This window comes from Lithobates pipiens, unplaced genomic scaffold (assembly GCF_037356315.1).
Source record: "Lithobates pipiens isolate NorthernLeopardFrog02 unplaced genomic scaffold, aLitPip1_a1.2 Scaffold_28, whole genome shotgun sequence".
In the NCBI taxonomy this organism is placed as follows: domain Eukaryota; kingdom Metazoa; phylum Chordata; class Amphibia; order Anura; family Ranidae; genus Lithobates; species Lithobates pipiens.
Window position 1 is genome coordinate 172,811,379 of NW_027507789.1, and position 19,704 is coordinate 172,831,082.

The following is a 19,704-nucleotide window of genomic DNA, read 5'->3' on the forward strand; positions in this document are numbered from 1 at the left end:
GCACTATTCTTCCCACTGACACCAATGATGGGGCACTATTCCTTCCTCTGATACCAACAATGGGGCACTATTCTTCCCAAAGACACAAATGATGGGGCACAATTTCCCGATTACCAACAAAGTGGCACTATTACTCCCACTGACACCAATGATGGGGCACTATTCCTTGCCCTGATAGCAACAATGCGGCACTATTCCTTCCACTAATACCAATGACAGGGAATTCTTTACTCCCATTGATGCCAGGGCATTTTCAACTCCCACTAGCCACAGTGCGGCCCCCTCAAAGTCTGAAGGTCGGTAAACTGGCCCCTTGTTCAGAAAGTTTGAAGACCCCTGATCTAGGAGACTAGAAGCAATGGTATTAGATTATCTCTGGTTAACACTGCCCTTTTTTTTTTTTTTTTGAAAGCATGAGATCAATAATTTTTTTTGATCTCATGTTTTCCAGGTTAGAGGAGGGATGTTTACATTTCTTGTGATAGGAATAAAAGTGATAAAAAAAATTAAATGGACAGTGTAAAAATAAAAAATAAAATATATATATTTTTTTTTAAAAAGCTCCTCTGTCCCTCCGTGCTTGCGTGCAGAAGCAAAAGCATAAGTAGGTCACACACGCATGCATAAGCGGCGTTCGCACCACACGTGAGGTATCGCCGCAAACGTTATAACCCCGGGACCATAACTTATGATCAACTCTAAAATGATTTTGCAATTTCACCAGCTCGTACTGTTTTAAGCCCTGACATGTTGGAATCTATTTATTTGATGCAACCCCATCTTTTATATTTAATATCATCCCACATGGAAGAGAAATATATTTCCAATATAATTAGAAAAAAAAAATGAAATAGGTGACATAAATTTACAATATATTGTAAGTGCTTCACAGATTGGCACGGGAGTCCTCTTCCACTCCTCCATGATGACATCACGGAGCTGGTGGATAGTTAGAGACCTTGCGCTCCTCCACCTTCCGTTTGAGGATGCCCCACAGATGCTCAATAGGGTTTAGGTCTGGAGACATGCTTGGCCAGTCCATCACCTTTACCCTCAGCTTCTTTAGCAAGGCAGTGGTCATCTTGGAGGTGTGTTTGGAGTCATTGTTATGTTGGAATACTGCCCTGCGGCCCAGTCTTTGAAGGGAGGGGATCATGCTCTGCTTCAGTATGTCACAGAACATGTTGGCATTCATGGTTTCCTCAGTGAACTGTAGTTCCCCAGTGCCGGTGTCATGTCACATAGTGTCCCCTGTTGGATAGTGTCCGGTGTGTACTGCGCGACAAGCAGATTCGGAAAATATCTGAAGATGAACGGCGCCTGCGCCGTGAGTCCAGGTTCAAGCCCCACCATCCAAGTGGACATAGAGTTAGAATAAAAAGAGCTGAGCGAAGCGAGGCCGTGCCCAAGGCGTCGCAAGCGAAGGGAGGCCGTGCCCGAAGCGTAGCGAGCCCGCGAGGGGCCCTCTAATATGTGCAGCCCTATGTCCACTTGGATGGTGGGGCTTGCACCTGGACTCACGGAGCAGGTGTCGTTCATCTTCGGACATTTTCCAAATCTCCTTGTGCTCCGTACTGCGCAAGCGATGCGCCTGCGCAGTTCAGAGCGGACACTTTTCGATAGGCGGACTGTATCTGTCAGAACACCGGCAGCACACATGCAGCCCCAGACCATGACACTCCCACACCATGCTTGACTGTTGGCAAGACACACTTGTATAGGGCTGAAACAACTAATCGATTAATCGACAACTAATCGATTAATTTTATAATCGATTACTATTTTGATAATCGAATAATTAGCCAGTAATATAATGGCTTTAAAAAAAAAAAAAAAAAACTAAAATGAGCCCTTTATAGTACAACAATATAATCACTACTGTAAATATTACTTTCACTGTTCTACATTTAAAAAAAAATGAACCCCTTCCAGTAGTGATTATCTGCTTTTTTGTACTATAAAGGGCTCATTTTAGTCTTTTTAACCCCATTATGTTACTAAACATCTTAGGCCTGGTTCACATCTATATGTTTATTGGTGATTTTTGCAGAAACGCACTACAGTTCATTTACATGGTTTCCTATGGGACACGTTCATATCTGTGCTTTTTTCAGCCGCTGCATATTTCGAAAGGGTCAGGGACTTTTAACGCAAAATGGTGCTTTTTTGGTTCAATATACTTCAATGGAGAAGCTGCAGAAAAGAATGTAATGAATTTTTGCAGCAATTTGCGTTTTTTTAATCTGCCAAACAAAAATGCAAAAAACGCAAATTGCAGTAAAATCACGTGCGCAAAAATCAAAACTCACAGCAAAAAGCACTGCAGAAACAGTTCAAAAGTAAAAACTGCATAGGTGTGTACCGAGCCTTATGCTGGCCTCACGGATCAATTTTCAGGTGAGAATATTCAGATGAAAAATCTGTGTACATTCGCTGAATGAAAGAATTTTGTTTAAAATTTTCCCTTCATTTCTAAACAAAAACCACATACACTGTCTGAAAATTCCTTTGACCAAGAAGTTTTCTATTATTTCCAAATTTTCCCATCACTGTGGTTGAAAATTAATGTCAATTTGACCCACTTTTTTTTTAAGGTTATTAACCGATTAACCACTTCAGGACCGCCGTATTGCCATTGTACGTCAGCACAATGGCACAGGCAGGCAGAATCACGTACATCTACGTGATTGCCTTCCAGCGGGTGGGGGGTCCCATCGGACCCCCTCCCGCTGGATACGGCGGTCCGATTCGGTCCAGGAGCGCTCCGTGAAGAGGGGATGGCCGTTCATTTTCGGCCACCCCCTCTGGATCGCTCCTGGCCAATGAGAAGCTTCCTCCCCTGTGTATTGTTTACACAGGAAGGAGGAAGTGATGTCATTCTCCTCGGGGCGGTCTTTTTGACCGGACTACGAGGAGAAGAGTAAAAGTAAGTCTGCACGAACACTACACTGACATGTAGGTACACACAGGCACACAAACCCCCCCCGATCCCCCCCCGATCCCCCCCCCGCCCCCCCTCCCCCCCCAGTCACAGTGTCACTGATTGCATTGATCATTTCTTTACTGATCAATGCATTCAGTGTCAGTTGTGACAGTAAAAACTGTCAGGACAGTTAGTGTTAGGTCCAGGGTAGCCCCCTATCACCCCCCAATAAAGATTTAACCCCCTGATTGCCCCTAGAGTTAACCCTTTCACCCCCTTTTGCCAGTGTCACTAAGCGATCATTTTTCTGATCGCTGCATGTGTCGCTAGTGTCGCTAGGTAGCTAGTTATTTTTTTAGGTTCACCGCCAGGTTTTTATATCGCTAGGTACCCCGATATACTACCCAATAATGTTTTTAACCCCCTGATTGCCGCTAGTTAACCCTTTCACCCCCTTTTGCCAGTGTCACTAAGCGATCGTTTTTCTGATCGCTGCATTAGTGTCGCTACAGTCGCTAGGTAGCTAGTTATTTTTTTAGGTTCACCGCCAGGTTTTTATAGCGCTAGGTACCCCGATATACTACCCAATAATGTTTTTAACCCCCTGATTGCCGCTAGTTAACCCTTTCACCCCCTTTTGCCAGTGTCACTAAGCGATCATTTTTCTGATCGCTGCATGTGTCGCTAGGTAGCTAGTTATTTTTTTAGGTTCACCGCCAGGTTTTTATATCGCTAGGTACCCCGATATACTACCCAATAATGTTTTTAACCCCCTGATTGCCGCTAGTTAACCCTTTCACCCCCTTTTGCCAGTGTCACTAAGCGATAGTTTTTCTGATCGCTGCATTAGTGTCGCTACAGTCGCTAGGTAGCTAGTTAACTAGGCTCCCAAAAAGTCCCCCACATGTGGTATCCCCGTACTCGGGAGAAGCAGCAGAATTTATTTTGGGGTGTAATTTGACTTCTGCCCATAGCATGTGTGAGCAATATATCATTTAGTGACAACTTTGTGCAAAAAAAAAAAAAGTTTGTAATATTCCCGCAACTTTTGGCAAAATATAAAATATTCCATGGACTCAACATGCCTCTCAGTAAATAGCTTGGGGTGTCTACTTTCCAAAATGGGGTCATTTGGGGGGGTTTTGTGCTATTTTGGCATTTTATGGCCTTCGAAACTGTGATAGGTAGTGAGGAGTTAAATCAAAAATTTGCACCCTTAGAAATCCTGAAGGTGGTGATTGGTTTTCGGGGTGTCGTGCGCGACTAGACTCCCAAAAAGTCCCACACATGTGGTATCCCCGTACTCGGGAGAAGCAGCAGAATGTATTTTGGGGTGTCATTTCACATATAACCATGGCATGTGTGAGCAATATATCATTTAGTGACAACTTTTTGTAAAAAAAATTTTTTTTTTTTTTTTTTGTCATTATTCAATCCCTTAGGACAAAAAAAATAAATATTCAATGGGCTCAACATACCCATCAGCAATTTCCTTGGGGTGTCTACTTTCCAAAATGGGGTCATTTGGGGGGGATTTGTACTGCCCTGCCATTTTAGCACCTCAAGAAATGAGATCGGCAGTCATAAATTAAAAGCTGTGTAAATTCCAGAAAATGTACTCTAGTTTGTAGACGCTATAACTTTTGCGCAAACCAAAAAATATACGCTTATTGACATTTTTTTTACTAAAGACATGTGGCTGAATAAATTTTGCCCTCAATGTATGACTAAAATTTAGTTTATTCGATTTTTCTTATAACAAAAAGAAGAAAATATCTTTTTTTTTCAAAATTTTCGCTCTTTTTTCATTTATATCGCAAAAAAAAAAAATCGCAGAGGCAATCAAATACCATCAAAAGAAAGCTCTATTTGTGGGAAGAAAAGGACGCAAATTTCGTTTGGGTGCAATATTGCATGACCGCGCAATTACCAGTTAAAGCAGCGCAGTGCGAAATTGCAAAAAGACCTCTGGTCCTTAAGGTGTTTATTGGTCCGGAACTGAAGTGGTTAATTGAAACAATAATCGGTCAACTAATCGATTATGAAAATAATCGTTAGTTGCAGCCCTACACTTGTATTTGTACTCCTCACCTGGTTGCTGCCACACACGCTTGAAACCATCTGAACCAAATACGTTTATCTTGGTCTCATCAGACCACAGGACAAGGTCTTTAGTAATCCATGTCCTTAGTCTGCTTGTCTTCAGCAAACTGTTTGTGGGCTTTCTTGTGCATCATCTTTAGCTCCATTCTGGGATGACAGCCAATTTGATGCAGTGTGCGGCGTATGGTCTGAGCATTGACAGGCTGACCCCCACCCCTTCAACCTCTGCAGCAATGCTGGCAGCACTCATATGTCTATTTCTTAATGACAACCTCTGGATATGACGCTGAGCACGTGCACTCAACTTCTTTGGTTGACCATGGTGTATGGTCTTAGCCACTGTGCTGCAGCTCAGTTTCAGGGTCTTGACAATCTTCTTATAGCCTAGGCCATCTTTATGTAGAGAAAAATATTATTTTTTCAGAGAGTTCTTTGCCATGAGGTGCCATGTTGAACTTCCAGTGACCAGTATGAGAGAGTGAGAGCGATAACACTAAAGTTAACACACCTGCTCTTCATTCACACCTGAGGCATTGCAACACTAACTAGTCACAAGACACTGGGGAGGGAAAATGGCTAATTGGACCCAATTTGGACATTTTCACTTAGGAGTGTACTCGCTTTTGTTGCCAGCGGTTTAGACATTAAAGTGGTTCTGCACCTTTAAAAAAAATATTAAAAGCCAGCAGCTACAAATATTGCAGCTGCTGACTTTTAATAAATTGACACTTACCTGTCCCAGGGTCCAGTGATGTTGGCGGCAGATGACGAGCAATCGCTAGTCTCTCTGCTGCCCCCGCCGCCATCCTCTGTCAGGGAATCGGGAAGTGAAGCGCTGCGGCTTCACTGCCCGGTTCCCTACTGCGCATGCGTGAGTCGCGCTGCGCGTCTCTGCTGGTCCCCGCTGTGTCCTGGGAACTGTGTGTTTCCCAGAACACAATGGGGGGGCATCTGCGGCGGTCTGTCCCGGAAGTGGGTGCAGTTAACTGCACCCCCTCCCCCCTGAAACGTGCCGATTGTGGCACCGGAGGGGGGGGGAGGGATCAGATGAGCGGAACTTCCACTTCAGGGTGGAGGACCGCTTTAATGGCTCTGTGTTGAGTTATTTTGAGGGGACAGCAAATTTCCACTGTTATACAAGCTGTACACTCACTACTTTACATTGTAGCAAAGTGTCATTTCTTCAGTGTTGTCACATTAAAAGATATAAAAGATATAATAAAATATTTACAGAGATGTGAGGGGTGTACTCACTTTTGTGAGATACTGTATATTTCCAATATATTCTAAGTATATGTCATATATATTTATTTTCCAAATACATTGGAAATATATTTTTCTTCTATGGGGGATTTAGCACAAAAAATGGGTATAATATTGCGTTTGTTTTAAAATTCGATATAGTGTATTTTTCCTAAACATATAAATATAAAAATCTGCCACCAATTTATTTTACATTGAGCTGATTATATATATATATATATATATATATATATAATCAGCTCAATGTAAAATAAATTGGTGGCAGATTTTTATATATATATATATATATATATATATATATATATATTATATAATCACTGAAAAAAGCGATCCATTATATATATATATATATATATATATATATATATATATATATATATATCTATAAATATAAAAAAATCTGCAACCAATTTATTTTACATTGAGCTGATATATATATATCAGCTCAATGTAAAATAAATTGGTTGCAGATTTTTATATATATATATATATCACTGAAAAAAGCGATCCATTCTTCTCATAAATGTGTCCTAGAATTCTAAGCTCTAATGTGTAGTCCAGATGGATGTATGGGGGGAGGAATAGCTCAGGTATGTGTCTGGATATTACACAGGAGGAGTACTAGTGGGGGATGAAGTTGGTTGCAGGCAGTCATTTCATGTCTGGGGACGTGGCAGCTCCCCCCTGATCTCCGCTGAAATCTGAACTCTACAGCCACAATACAATGACTGATTGAGAGCGAGGAGGCAGGATCAGGCACACAGCCACCATTAAAGACACTTTCCCTAAAGGGGCTACTGAAAATCTCACTGAGCAAAACTTTAAATAAACACACTGCAAAGACTTTCCTGATCTTTAATGACATACAGAAGAAAACAGACTTCCATCTATAAAAATGAATGGTTTGCTGCGACTATTATCATTATATAACATGCTCATATTAGATTTTTTTTTTTTTGTGGCTAAGTTTAGACTTGTGTCTAAACCTCTGTGCCTCTGAAAAGCATTCTGCGCATTAGGTGAAGTGCCACAACCGTGTGCCATTGCAAAACAGATTTCTATAAAAACGACTGGTTTGCTGTGACTGGTATGATTATTATTATTATAATTTTTCGGACATTTAAGCAAAATTTAGACTTGCGTCTAAACCTCTGGGCCTCTGAAAAGCAATCCACGTTCAGAACACTTTTCAGGAGGTGTTCGACAGGTGGTGAGAAGGGGATGGGATACCTTCTTAGCCCTTGTACACACGGTCGGACATTCCGACAACCAAGTCCGACGGATTTTGTCCGAAAACTGTTGCATACACACGGTCGGACAAAGTTGTCGGAAAATTCGATCGTTCAGAACGTGGTGACGTTATTTCGTTACGATGGGACTACGTTCAGGCTAGTAGCCAATAGCTTTGGTGTAGGAATTTGATCTGAGCATGCGTGGCACTTTGTCCGATCGGAATTCTCTACACATGATCGGACAAGGTCCGATAAGATCATGTTGTCGGAAAATTTTATAGCTAAGCTGGAAAACTTGGTCCGTCAGATATTCAGACGGAAACAGTCCGATGGAGCCCACACACGGTCGGATTATCCGACAACACGGTCCAATCGGACATTTTCCGTCGGAATGTCCGACTGTGTGTACAAGGGCTTACCACCTGTTTTAATTCCACAATTGCCACACCAATGTGCCGCAGCACTGTGCACTGACAGGGGTAATAGTTTTTGCACGGGCCAGCAACATGTAAGCACCCTTGTACGCTGTCTTTGCAGATTAAGTGTGTGTGTGTGTGTGTGTGTGGTGCTAAACCCCAAATTTTTAACACCCCCCAATCACAAGTCTAAATGAGCCCTTGTTATAATCAAATCCTCATTTATTATTATATAACATCTCCATTTATTATTATTTTTGTTCTTATTGTGTTTTTTTTTTTAAACATCCTCATTTACTAATTTAGTGACACCTAATATTATAAAGCATCTTTATTTATTATATTTTTGGCTGTGATGCCGTGTACACACAGTCGGACTTTCCAACAGAAAAAGTCAGACGGAATCTTTTCATCTGATATTTCGATCCGATTATGTGTGGGCCTCATCTGACTTTTTTTTTGAAAATTCTGACGGACCTAGAAATATAACACGTTTTAAATCTTTCAGACGGAATCAATTCCTATCGGGAAAACTGTTCGTCTGTATGCTGTTCTGAAGGACCAAAAACGACGCAAGGGCAGCTATTGGCTACTGGCTATTGAACCTCCTTTTTCTAGACCCGTCGTACGTGTTGTACGTCACCGTGTTCTAGACGATCGGACTTTGGTGTGATCGTGTGTAGGCAAGACCGTTTCAGCAGAACTCCGTTTATTCTGACGGAAAAAACGATCGTGTGTACGCGGCATGAGTCTTATTAGATCATATAAAATCTTCATTTATTATTTAAAAAAAATAATAATAATTCTGTGAGTCTTATTATATGATATAAAATCTTCATTTATTTTATCATTTTTTGGCTGTGAGTCTTCTTATATTATATAAAATCTTCATCTATTATAATATTTGTTCTGTGAGTTTTATTATATAAAATCTTCATTTATTATAATATTTTTGGCTGTGAATCTTATTATATTATATAAAAACTTAATTTATTTGAATATTGTTGGCTGTTATTATTCAATAACATCTTAATTTGTCAAAATATTTTTGCTGGTATTGTTTATTATGCTCAATATTTATTCATAAAATACATAAACTGGAAGAATTTGTAATGAGTTTACGAACACAACTAGAAATAAACAGGAGGTAGTTAAGCACATAATCAAACTTTTCCTCACTGGCAGCCAGGAGGTGGTAAAAAAACATGCCACTGAGCTGCAGTTTTTGTGCCCCTGCGGCCCACCTGAATTCTAGCATTGCATCCTGACAGGGTCGCACACATGCTGCGGGCATGGCATAACTACAGGCATCAGGAGGCGGCAGCAGCACCTCCTGAACACCTACCAGAGGCTGCCCTCTGAAAAGCAAACCACTGTGGATCACTTTTTCAGAGGTAAGTAAGCATTACCCCAGTGTGAAAGAACACAAAATGTGACTAATGTGATACAGCCACCATATGGGAACATATTTGCATGACTTGCAGGGTCCTCGCATGACCTTACGTGTGCAGGGATCCATGGCTATCCCCACCCGATGCTGGTGGCATACAATGCTCCTGATCTGAACCATCCTTTACCATTATCTGGGCTGCTTCTGAACTGCATCCTGAGATAATGAATACCTCAAGCAGTCAGAGGTGAACTATAAGCACAGGTAAGTTTTCTTAAGTACGCAAGTATCTTGATTTTGCAGACTAGATTGCTTTAGCTGTAAGCTGTCCATAGACAGACAGATTCCTGTCCACCAGGACTATAGGACGGGAAATAGTCGCAATCCTCTGATGACCTCAGGGTCCTGCGTGTTAAGAAAACATGCATTTTAATACGTTCTGACATGTGCATTAAAATGTAAAGGTGGCCTTAGGAGCCTCTCGTTTTGTCTATAAGATTTTGCCATACACCAACATAAGCCCTTTAGGGGGTAGCCTTGGTCAGGAACGACCCAATAATCACAAACAGTACTTGAGGTTAGGAGCCTCTCTTGTGTTTTTGTGCCGTCTATTGGCAATGCCAGGGAAAAGCAGGGTTTGCAGGTCCAACTCTAGGTAGATGTGCATGGCAAGTGGGCACTGGATCTTCCCACAATCCGAATCTTCCAGCTGGAGGCCCTTAGATGGGATCAAGTTGGGGAGGGGGGGGGGTCGCTGGTTCAAATCCCAAAAACGACACTACATGCATGTTCTCCCTGTGTCTGCATGGGTTTCCTCCAGTTTCCCCCCACACTCCAAAGACATGCTGGTAGGTTATTTGGCTTCTGTTCAAAAAATTGTCCCTAGTGTATGGGTTGAGGACCTTGGATTGTGGGCTCCTTGACTGATGTGAGTTTGAGATGTGTAAACAGAAATTAGCAAGTCGGCATTCATTAAAATTCTGAATGGCATTACGGGCGCCTAAGCGGTAAATGCCAATGTCATCCAGAAGATTCAACATATTTGTGTGACCCATGGGATTATTGAAGGAAGGGTCTTTATTTTTTAACAATTTAATACATTTTATATACATTTCTTTTGCATTTTTTTTCTTCATGGGGCATCTGGATCGGGTTAGTGGAGACCTGATCCAGTCCCCCCCCATGCAGCTCTACAGCGACAGATCACATCTAACAGTGAAATTACTAGATGCAATCAGCCAGCAATAGATCACTATGGCAATGATCTATTGCAGCAGGAAGAGCTTCAGTTCTGCCCAAGCCTCCGTACTGACAGACGTGCTATGATGTCACTTCACATTTTTCTTCATGGGGGGGGGGGGTCTGGATCTGGTCCGTTGGGACTGGATCCAGCCCCCTACTCAGCTCTACAGCAACAGACCACATCTAACAGTGATATTGCTGGGTGCAACCAGCAATAGATCACTATCGTAGTGATCTGGTTCAGCAGGAAGAGCTTCAGTTCTGCCCAAGCCTCCATAATGACAGACGTGCTGTGATGTCACTTCATCTTTTTCTTCATTGGGGTGGGGGTCTGGATCTGGTCTGTGGGGACTTGAACAAGCACCCTACACAGCTCTATAGCAACAGATTGCACCTACCAGTGATATTTCTGGATGCTATCAGCCAGCAATAGATCACTATCGCAGTAATCTATTGCAGCAGGAAGAGCTTCTGCTTGAGCCTTCGTACTGACAGAAGTTATGTGATGCCACTTCACTTTTTCTTTATGGGGGATCTAGTCTGTGAGGACTTAATCAAGTGCCCTAAACAGCTCTACAGCAACAGATCACATCTAAGGCTTAGTTCACACTGCTGCGACATGGGATCCGACTTGTGAAACCCCAAGTCACATGGCATGTCAAATTCAATGTTTCTCTACCACCGTAACTGATACTACACAAGTCGCTCCGACTTTAGAAAAAGTTCTTGCACTACTATGGGCCAAATTGGGTGATTTGAGCCCTTGTACAGGCTTCTAAATAGCATCCAAGTTGGATCAAGTCAGAAGGAAGTCACAGGGCAAAGTTGCAGGCCAAAGCAGTGTGAACAAAGCCTAACAGTGATATTTCTGGATGCAATCAGCCAGCAATAGATCACTATTGCAGTGATCTACTGCAGCAGGAAGAGCTTCAGCTCTGCTTGAGCCTCCGTACTGACAGAAGTGCTGTGATGTCACTTCCTTTTTTCTTCATGGAGGGGAGGGGGTGGGTGGATCTTCTGAGTGAAGACCTGATCCAGCCCCCTACAAAGCTCTACAGCTTTCTAGATGCTATCAGCCAGCAATAGATCACTATCGCAGTGATCTACTGCAGCAGGAAGAGCTATAGCTGTGCTCAAACCCCAGTACAGACAGAAGTGATGTGATGTCAATTCACTTTTTCTTTATGGTGAGTCTGGATCTGGTCAGTGGATACCTGATTCAGCCCCTCCTGCAGCTCTACAGCAACAGATCACATTCAACAATGCTATTTCTGGATGCAATCAGCCAGAAATAGATCACAAATGCAATGATCTATTGCAGCGGGAAGAGCTTCAGTTCTGCCCAAGCCTCCTTACTGACAGAAGTGCTGTGATGTCACTTACCTTGCAATGTAGACACATATCACTCCAGTTCTGGGCAGAAGATGAGGTTCTGAAGGGTGCAGACCATGTACTCCGATGTAGTACACTGCAGGAGGAGAAGAAACTCAGAAGCTTGATTTAGCTCCTGGACTTACTGCTAGGCCGTGGCTGTCGGCTATCAATCTCATAGGACCTGCTGTCACTCAGCATGCAGCCGGCTGTTCTCCAAACCCAATTAAAGGTTTGAAGCAGCGCAGGCCACGCGCTGAGTGTTGGAGGGCCACGTGCGGCCCATGAGCTGCTTGTTGAGCACCAATGCTCTAATCTAAATGGTAATGTGATTTAGTCACATGATAGTGGCAACTGTCTAGGACAGTGATGGTGAACCTTGGAACCCCAGATGTTTTGGAACTACATTTCCCATGATGCTCATGCACTCTTTAGTGCAGTTGAGCATCATGGGAAGTGTAGTTCCAAAACATCTTGGGTGCCAAGGTTCACCATCATAGGTCCAGGATTTCCCTTCCTTTGGAGAGACCTCCTCTCACTTCCTGCTGAGTCTTCAGACAGAACAAGGAGAAAAATCTACCCAAAGGGGACACAAACACCAAAAAAAAAAAAAAAAAAATTGTATAATTTAAAGAAAACCTGTCACCTTACAGTATAAATATAATATCTATCTATCTATCTATCTATCTCTATATATATATATATATATATATATATATATATATATATATATATATATCCAGAGAGGATATACAGACCCAAAGGCATCATCAGCCAGTTGGGCATTCTCCTTTTATGGTTCATTAATGCCTATCTTCATTGGTGGCCATATACTATATAAATTAATTGTACAATCTCATTTGGAGACCAAAACTATATAATATGAGGACAAAATTAACCCACACCTTCAATTCCCGACCCACATAGAAAGGCACTGCTCTTTAGCATACACGCAGGCTTGCCTAGAATTGGCTCACATGTATGCGTGTGCGTTTGCACCCATGTTGCCTGTAGGGTGACCTATTCATTTCAAAGGGCTGCTCTACCTGTAAGAAAATACAGAGAATGAAGTCCTTGACTTTTCTTCTTTTTTTTTTCTAAACGCACCATTTTTGAATTCCTTTCTTAAAGGTGCCAAGAATGTTTGATTTTGCATCCTACACTAAGAGATTGTACAATTTAATTGTATTGTCAGCTTTATGGATACTTGTCATAGGTTAGTGCAGTGATCTCCAAAGGGTGTCCTGGGGGCCGGATGTGGCCCTTTGCTTGCCTATATCTGGCTCTTGGGGCACTATTCCTGCCACTGACACCAATGGGGCACTAATTCCTCCCACTGACACCAATGATGGGGCCCTATTCCTTCCAGATACTGATGATGGGGCACTATTCCTCCCACTGACACCGACGATGGGGCACTATTCCTCCCACTGACACCGAAAATGGGGCACTATTCCTCTCACTGACTCAAACGACAGGGCATTACTGCTCCCACTGACAATGACGATGCGGGACTATTCCTCCCACTGACACCAATGAAGGGTCAATATTCCTCACACTGACACCGATGATGGGGCACTATACCTCCCACTGACGACGATCGACGATTTCTCCGGCTGACACTGAAAATGGGGCACTATTCCTCCCACTGACACTGACGACGGGGCACTATTCCTCCCACTGACACTGACGACAGGGCACTATTCCTCCCACTGACACTGACGACAGGGCACTATTCCTCCCACTGACACCGATGACGGGGCACTATTCCTCCCACTGACACCTACGACGGGGCACTATTCCTCCCACTGACACCTACGACGGGGCACTATTCCTCCCACTGACACCTACGACGGGGCACTATTCCTCCCACTGACACCGACGGACGGGGCACTATTCCTCCCACTGACACCGACGGACGGGGCACTATTCCTCCCACTGACACCTACGACGGGGCACTATTCCTCCCACTGACACCGACGTCAGGGCACTATTCCTCCCACTGACACCGACGGACGGGGCACTATTCCTCTCACTGACAGCGACGATGGGGCACTATTCCTCTCACTGACACCGACGTCAGGGCACTATTCCTCCCACTGACACCGACGGACGGGGCACTATTCCTCCCACTGACACCGACGTCAGGGCACTATTCCTCCCACTGACACCGACGGACGGGGCACTATTCCTCTCACTGACACCGACGTCAGGGCACTATTCCTCCCACTGACACCGACGGACGGGGCACTATTCCTCCCACTGACACCGAAAATGGGGCACTATTCCTCCCACTGACACCGAAAATGGGGCACTATTCCTCTCACTGACTCAAACGACAGGGCATTACTGCTCCCACTGACAATGACGATGCGGGACTATTCCTCCCACTGACACCAATGAAGGGTCAATATTCCTCACACTGACACCGATGATGGGGCACTATACCTCCCACTGACGACGATCGACGATTTCTCCGGCTGACACTGAAAATGGGGCACTATTCCTCCCACTGACACTGACGACGGGGCACTATTCCTCCCACTGACACTGACGACGGGGCACTATTCCTCCCACTGACACCTACGACGGGGCACTATTCCTCCCACTGACACCTACGACGGGGCACTATTCCTCCCACTGACACCTACGACGGGGCACTATTCCTCCCACTGACACCGACGGACGGGGCACTATTCCTCCCACTGACACCGGCGACGGGGCACTATTCCTCCCACTGACACCGGCGACGGGGCACTATTCCTCCCACTGACACCGGCGACGGGGCACTATTCCTCCCACTGACACCGACGTCAGGGCACTATTCCTCCCACTGACACCGACGGACGGGGCACTATTCCTCTCACTGACACCGACGACGGGGCACTATTCCTCCCACTGACACCGACGACGGGGCACTATTCCTCCCACTGACACCGACAATGGGGCAATATTCCTCACACTGACAACGACGATGGGGCACTATTCCTCCCACTGACACGGATGATGGGGCACTATTCCTCTCACTGATGCCTAAATGGGGCACTATTCCTCCCACTGACACCGACGATGGGGCACAATTCCTCCCACTGACAACCACGATGGGGCACAATTCCTCCCACTGACAACCACGATGGGGCACAACTCCTCCCACTGACACGGACGATGGGGCACTATTCCTCTCACTGATGCCGACGATGGGGCACTATTCCTGCCACTGACACTGACGATGGGGTACTATTTCTTCCATTGACACCAATGATGGGGCACTATTCCTGCCACTGACACCAACAATGGGGCACCAATTCCTCCCACTGAAACAATGATGGAGAACTATTTCTTCCACTGACTATTCCTCCCACTGACACCAATAATGGGGCACTATTCCCTCCCCTGATAAGAACAGTGGGGCACTCTTCCTCCCACTAAAGTTTGGAGATCCCTGGGTTAGTGCATTGCATTGGTAAGTATCCCCTAGCCCCCCAACCCCCAGGCATGGGTGTCCTCACCTTGAAGTAGGTGTAATGCAGGTACTGGTAAGGGTCTCTTCTTTGGAAGGCTTGGAGGGTCTCCTTGTCTGGGTAGGGTTGCTGGAAGACTGGAAGGGTGGCCTTACACTTTCTTAGGCACACAGCCTTGGACAGGACCCTTCCGAACAGCCTGAGCTCTATCCTCCAGTCCTGCTTGGCCTCCAGCCCCCCGTCCTCCTGGTCCTCCAGCCCGGGGATGGAGGTCTCCTTGGAGCAGCTGTGTCCGCAGAACTCCTCGCTGTCCTGGAGGAGTCGGTGCAGCCTCAGGCTGGCCTCCAGCATTTTGGTGGCCTCCTTCCAGGACTGAGCCTCGTATAGCTGCATGGCTTGGCCATAGGTGGTCTGTAGAGGTCGGAGCTCGGATCGAGGGAAGCCTCGGAAGCTGTATTGTTCATACTGAGCCCGGCACAGGAGCAGGGAGCTCCAGAGGAGGAGCAGGAGCATGGGAGAGACCATCAGAGAACTTCTCCAAACTTGTATGAAGATCGCTGGAGGACTGAGACTAATGAGAGGAGGGAGGGCTGGAGGATCTGCTCAGTGCCAGCCTGGCTGGGACACATACAAGGACTTCTTCCAGGGACACCTCTGGGCTGGGGACACATCAGTAGCTCCTCCTGGGTCACACCAACCTGGGTGAAGGACAATCGGATCCAGCTTCGTCCACTTTCATGGTCTGCACCCTTCAGAACCTCATCTTCTGCCCAGAATTGGGATGACCAGTACCTGGGTGCTGGCTGAGCTGTATGTGGACTTGTGCCCACCCTCTCCAGAAATCTCCGCGGTGGATCTCACTGGGTCCTAAAATCCCCAAACCTCGCAATCACAGCATAGATAGAGGTTTACTTTATTCCATGTCATTCGCGCTCAACTTTTTAGACTTCATCTTCTGCCCAGAAATGGGGTGACCTCTACCTGGGTGCTGTATGAGATGTAGGTGGATTTATGCCCACCCTCTGCAGAATTCCCTGCTGGATCTCACTGGGTCCCAAAATCCCAAAACGTCACAATTTGTGGAGGTCAGCTTTTAGGACCTCATCTTCTGCCCAGAAATGGGGTAACCAGTGTCTGGGTGCTGTCTGAGCTGTATGTGGACCCTCTCCTGAATACCCTGCTAGATACCACTGGGTCTTAAAATCTCAAAATCACAGCACAGAGGTTTAGTCTATGTCAAGTGGTGGTGAACTTGTTTATTCTATATCAGTGGTGGTCAGCTTTCAAGACTTCTTCTGCCCAGTAATGTGGGGTGAGCAGAACCTGGGTGCTGGGTGAGCTGTATGTGGACTTGTGTCCATCCTCTCCTGAACTCCCTGCTAGATTTCACTTGGTCTTAAAATCCCACAATCACATCACAGAGGTTCCCTCTATGTCATTGGTGCTCATCCTTTAAGATTACATCTTCTTCCCATAAATGGGGTGACAAGTACCTGGGTGCTGGGTGAGCTGTATGTGAACTTGTGCCCACCCCCTCCAGAGCTCCCTGCTAGGTCTCACTAGGTCCTAAAATTCCCAAACTTCTCAATCACATCATAGAGGTTTAGACTATGTCAGTGGTGATGAACTTGTTTATTCTTTTTTTTTTTTTTTTTAAGTAGAATTTTATTTATTTTCATGCACAACAAACAAAGAAAAACAACAAAAACAACAAAAAAATAAAACAAAACACAAAAACAGAAAACTATATGGAGCGAACATCGCTCAAACCATTGCACAATCTGCTAATCTGGCATACATGTAATGGATATGTGACACATTAAAGGTTAAATGTCTATTCTGCTTAATTAGAACTGATCAATGAACAAAGGGCTCCATTTAGGCCCCTTTCACACTGACGATCCGTTCAGGCCCGCCTGTCAGTTTTTCAGGCGGACCTGAACGGATGCTCCATAGAGCTCTATGGAGCGTCGAATGTCAGCGGTGACATGTCCGCTGACATCCGACCCGCTCCGATCTGAAAAAGTGTGACGGAGGAAAAAGCTATTTTTCCATCCGTCATCGGATCGTGTGACGACGGACACTGCGGCCCGTCGTCATCCGATCTCCCATAGGGGAGAGTGGCGCTGTGACAGGTCCGTCCCTGCGCAGTGTGCAGAGACGGACCTGTCATCTCCCTGCTCAGCGGGGATCGACTGAGTGATCCCCGCTGAGCAAACGGATATCCACGGGGCGGATCAGCACTGATCCGCCCCGTGTGAAAGGACCCTTAGTCTTTCAAGGAGACGGTGGTATGGTACTTTCAGAGCTGACCCAAGAGCCCCAAATCTTAAGGAATTTTTTTGGGCATCCTCTGGCTTCATACGTCAACTTATATAATGGTATTGCACGGTTAAAGAGGAAGTAAAGGCAATTTTTTTTTTAAAAGAACACCCTGTAAGGCATAGGCATAATGAGCTAGTATGCATAGCATACTAGCTCATTATGAATAACTTACCTGAGAACGAAGCCCCCGAAGCAGTCCTCCGTCTTCCTCTTTGCCGCTGCCATGGATCCTGGAGCGACTTCAGGGTCTTGCGGCTCCAGTGCTGTAATTCGCTGGAGCCGCGATGACGTCACTCCCGCGCATGCGCACTGAAGTCGACACTCGCAGCATATCGCCGCGATCTGCGGCCTGCCCCAGTGCGCCTGCGTGCCGCTGTCTTCGGGTAAATATCTCCTAAACCGTATAGGTTTAGGAGATATTTCTTGGACCTACAGGTAAGCCTTAATCTAGGCTTACCTGTAGGTCAAAGTTGGTTGTAAGGGTTTACAACCACTTTAACGGTAGTGATCCAAAAAGCTATAGTGGGTGAGGATTGAGACTTCCAGTGGATGGTTATCGATTTCTTAGCATAGAACAATACTATGCGCAGAAAGGTTAACTTGTTTATTCTACACTGTCAGTGGTTGTAAACTTTCAAGTCTTCTTCTGCCCAGAAATGGGGTGAGCAGTACCTGGGTGCTGGGTGAGCTGTATGTGGACTTGTGTCCATCCTCACCTGAATACCATGCTAGATCTCACTGGGTCCTAAAACCCCCATATTTCACAATCACAGCATAGAGGTTTAGTCTATGTCAAGTGGTGGTGAACTTGTTTATTCTATGTTCGTGGTGGTCAACTTTCAATACTTCTTCTTCTGCCCAGCAATGGGTGGTGAGCAGTACCTGGGTGCTGGGTGAGCTGTATGTGGACTTGTGTCCATCCTCTCCTGAGCTCCCTGCTAGATTTCAATTGGTCCTAAAATCTCATAATTACAGCACGGAGGTTCCCTCTGTCATTGGTGCTCATCCTTTAAGACTTCATCTTCTGCCCAGAAATGGGTTGACTGGTACCTGGGTGTTGGGTGAGTTGTATGTGGACATGTGACCACTCTCTCCATAGCTCCCTGCTAAATCTCATTGGGTCCTAAGATCTCATAATCACAGCATAGAAGTTTTCCTTATGTAATTAGTGCTCACCCTTTAAGACTTGGGGGGCAGCAGTATCTGGGTGCTGGGGTGCTGTATGTGGACTTGTGCCCACCCTTTTCAGAACTCCCCGCTAGGTCTCACTGGGTCTTAAAATCCCCAAAGTTCACAATAGCAGCATAGAGGGTTTATCCATGTCAATGGGTGGTGAACTCTTCTTTATTCTATGTAAGTGATTGTCAACTTTAAAGTTGTCTTCTTCTGCCCAGAAATGGGGTGACCAGTACCTAGGTTCTGGGTGAGCAGTATGTGAACTTGTGCCCATCCTCTCCTGAACTCCCTGCTAGATTTCACTTGGTCCTAAAATCTCAATCACAGCACAGAGGTTCCCTCTGTCATTGGTGCTCATCCTTTAAGACATCTTCTGCCCAGAAATGAGGTGACCAGTACCTGTGTGCGAAGCTGTATGTGAACTTGTGCCCACCCTCTCCAGAACACCCAGTTAGATCTCACTGGGTCCTGAAATCCCAAAACGTTTCAATCACAGCATAGAGGGGTGGGAAAAGGAGAATTCATCAGGGATGTGAAGGAAAAGAAATGATGCATTTATCTATAGAATGCATCATGAGTGCATGGCTGGTGAATACATGGTAGAAATCATGATTGGGCCCCCAGGGGCCCAGAGGCATATGACATGTCTTTACCCCCTGGAGTATCTTGGTAAACTAGTGAAAGAAATCATGCCTGCATGGGCTTCCTCCCATCTAGATGTCACTTCACGCTTAGCAGTGGGTGGGAAGCCTATGTCAATAGACTCTCTCCTGAGAAAACCTGAATATTGACTGTCATTATT

The 19,704-nt window shown here is 45.2% G+C and overlaps 1 protein-coding gene across 1 annotated transcript in view; it reads right to left on the minus strand.

Moving 5' to 3' along the window:
• The window catches only part of P3H4 (prolyl 3-hydroxylase family member 4 (inactive)), a 57,952-nt gene extending 41,707 nt beyond the window's left edge, over positions 1-16,245 (minus strand). The window contains exon 1 of the mRNA XM_077459941.1: positions 15,450-16,245. Within this exon, the coding sequence (XP_077316067.1) occupies positions 15,450-15,926 (477 nt within the window). The 5' untranslated portion in view covers positions 15,927-16,245. The remainder of the gene's footprint in view (positions 1-15,449) is intronic.
• Between the last annotated feature and the right edge of the window lie 3,459 nt (positions 16,246-19,704).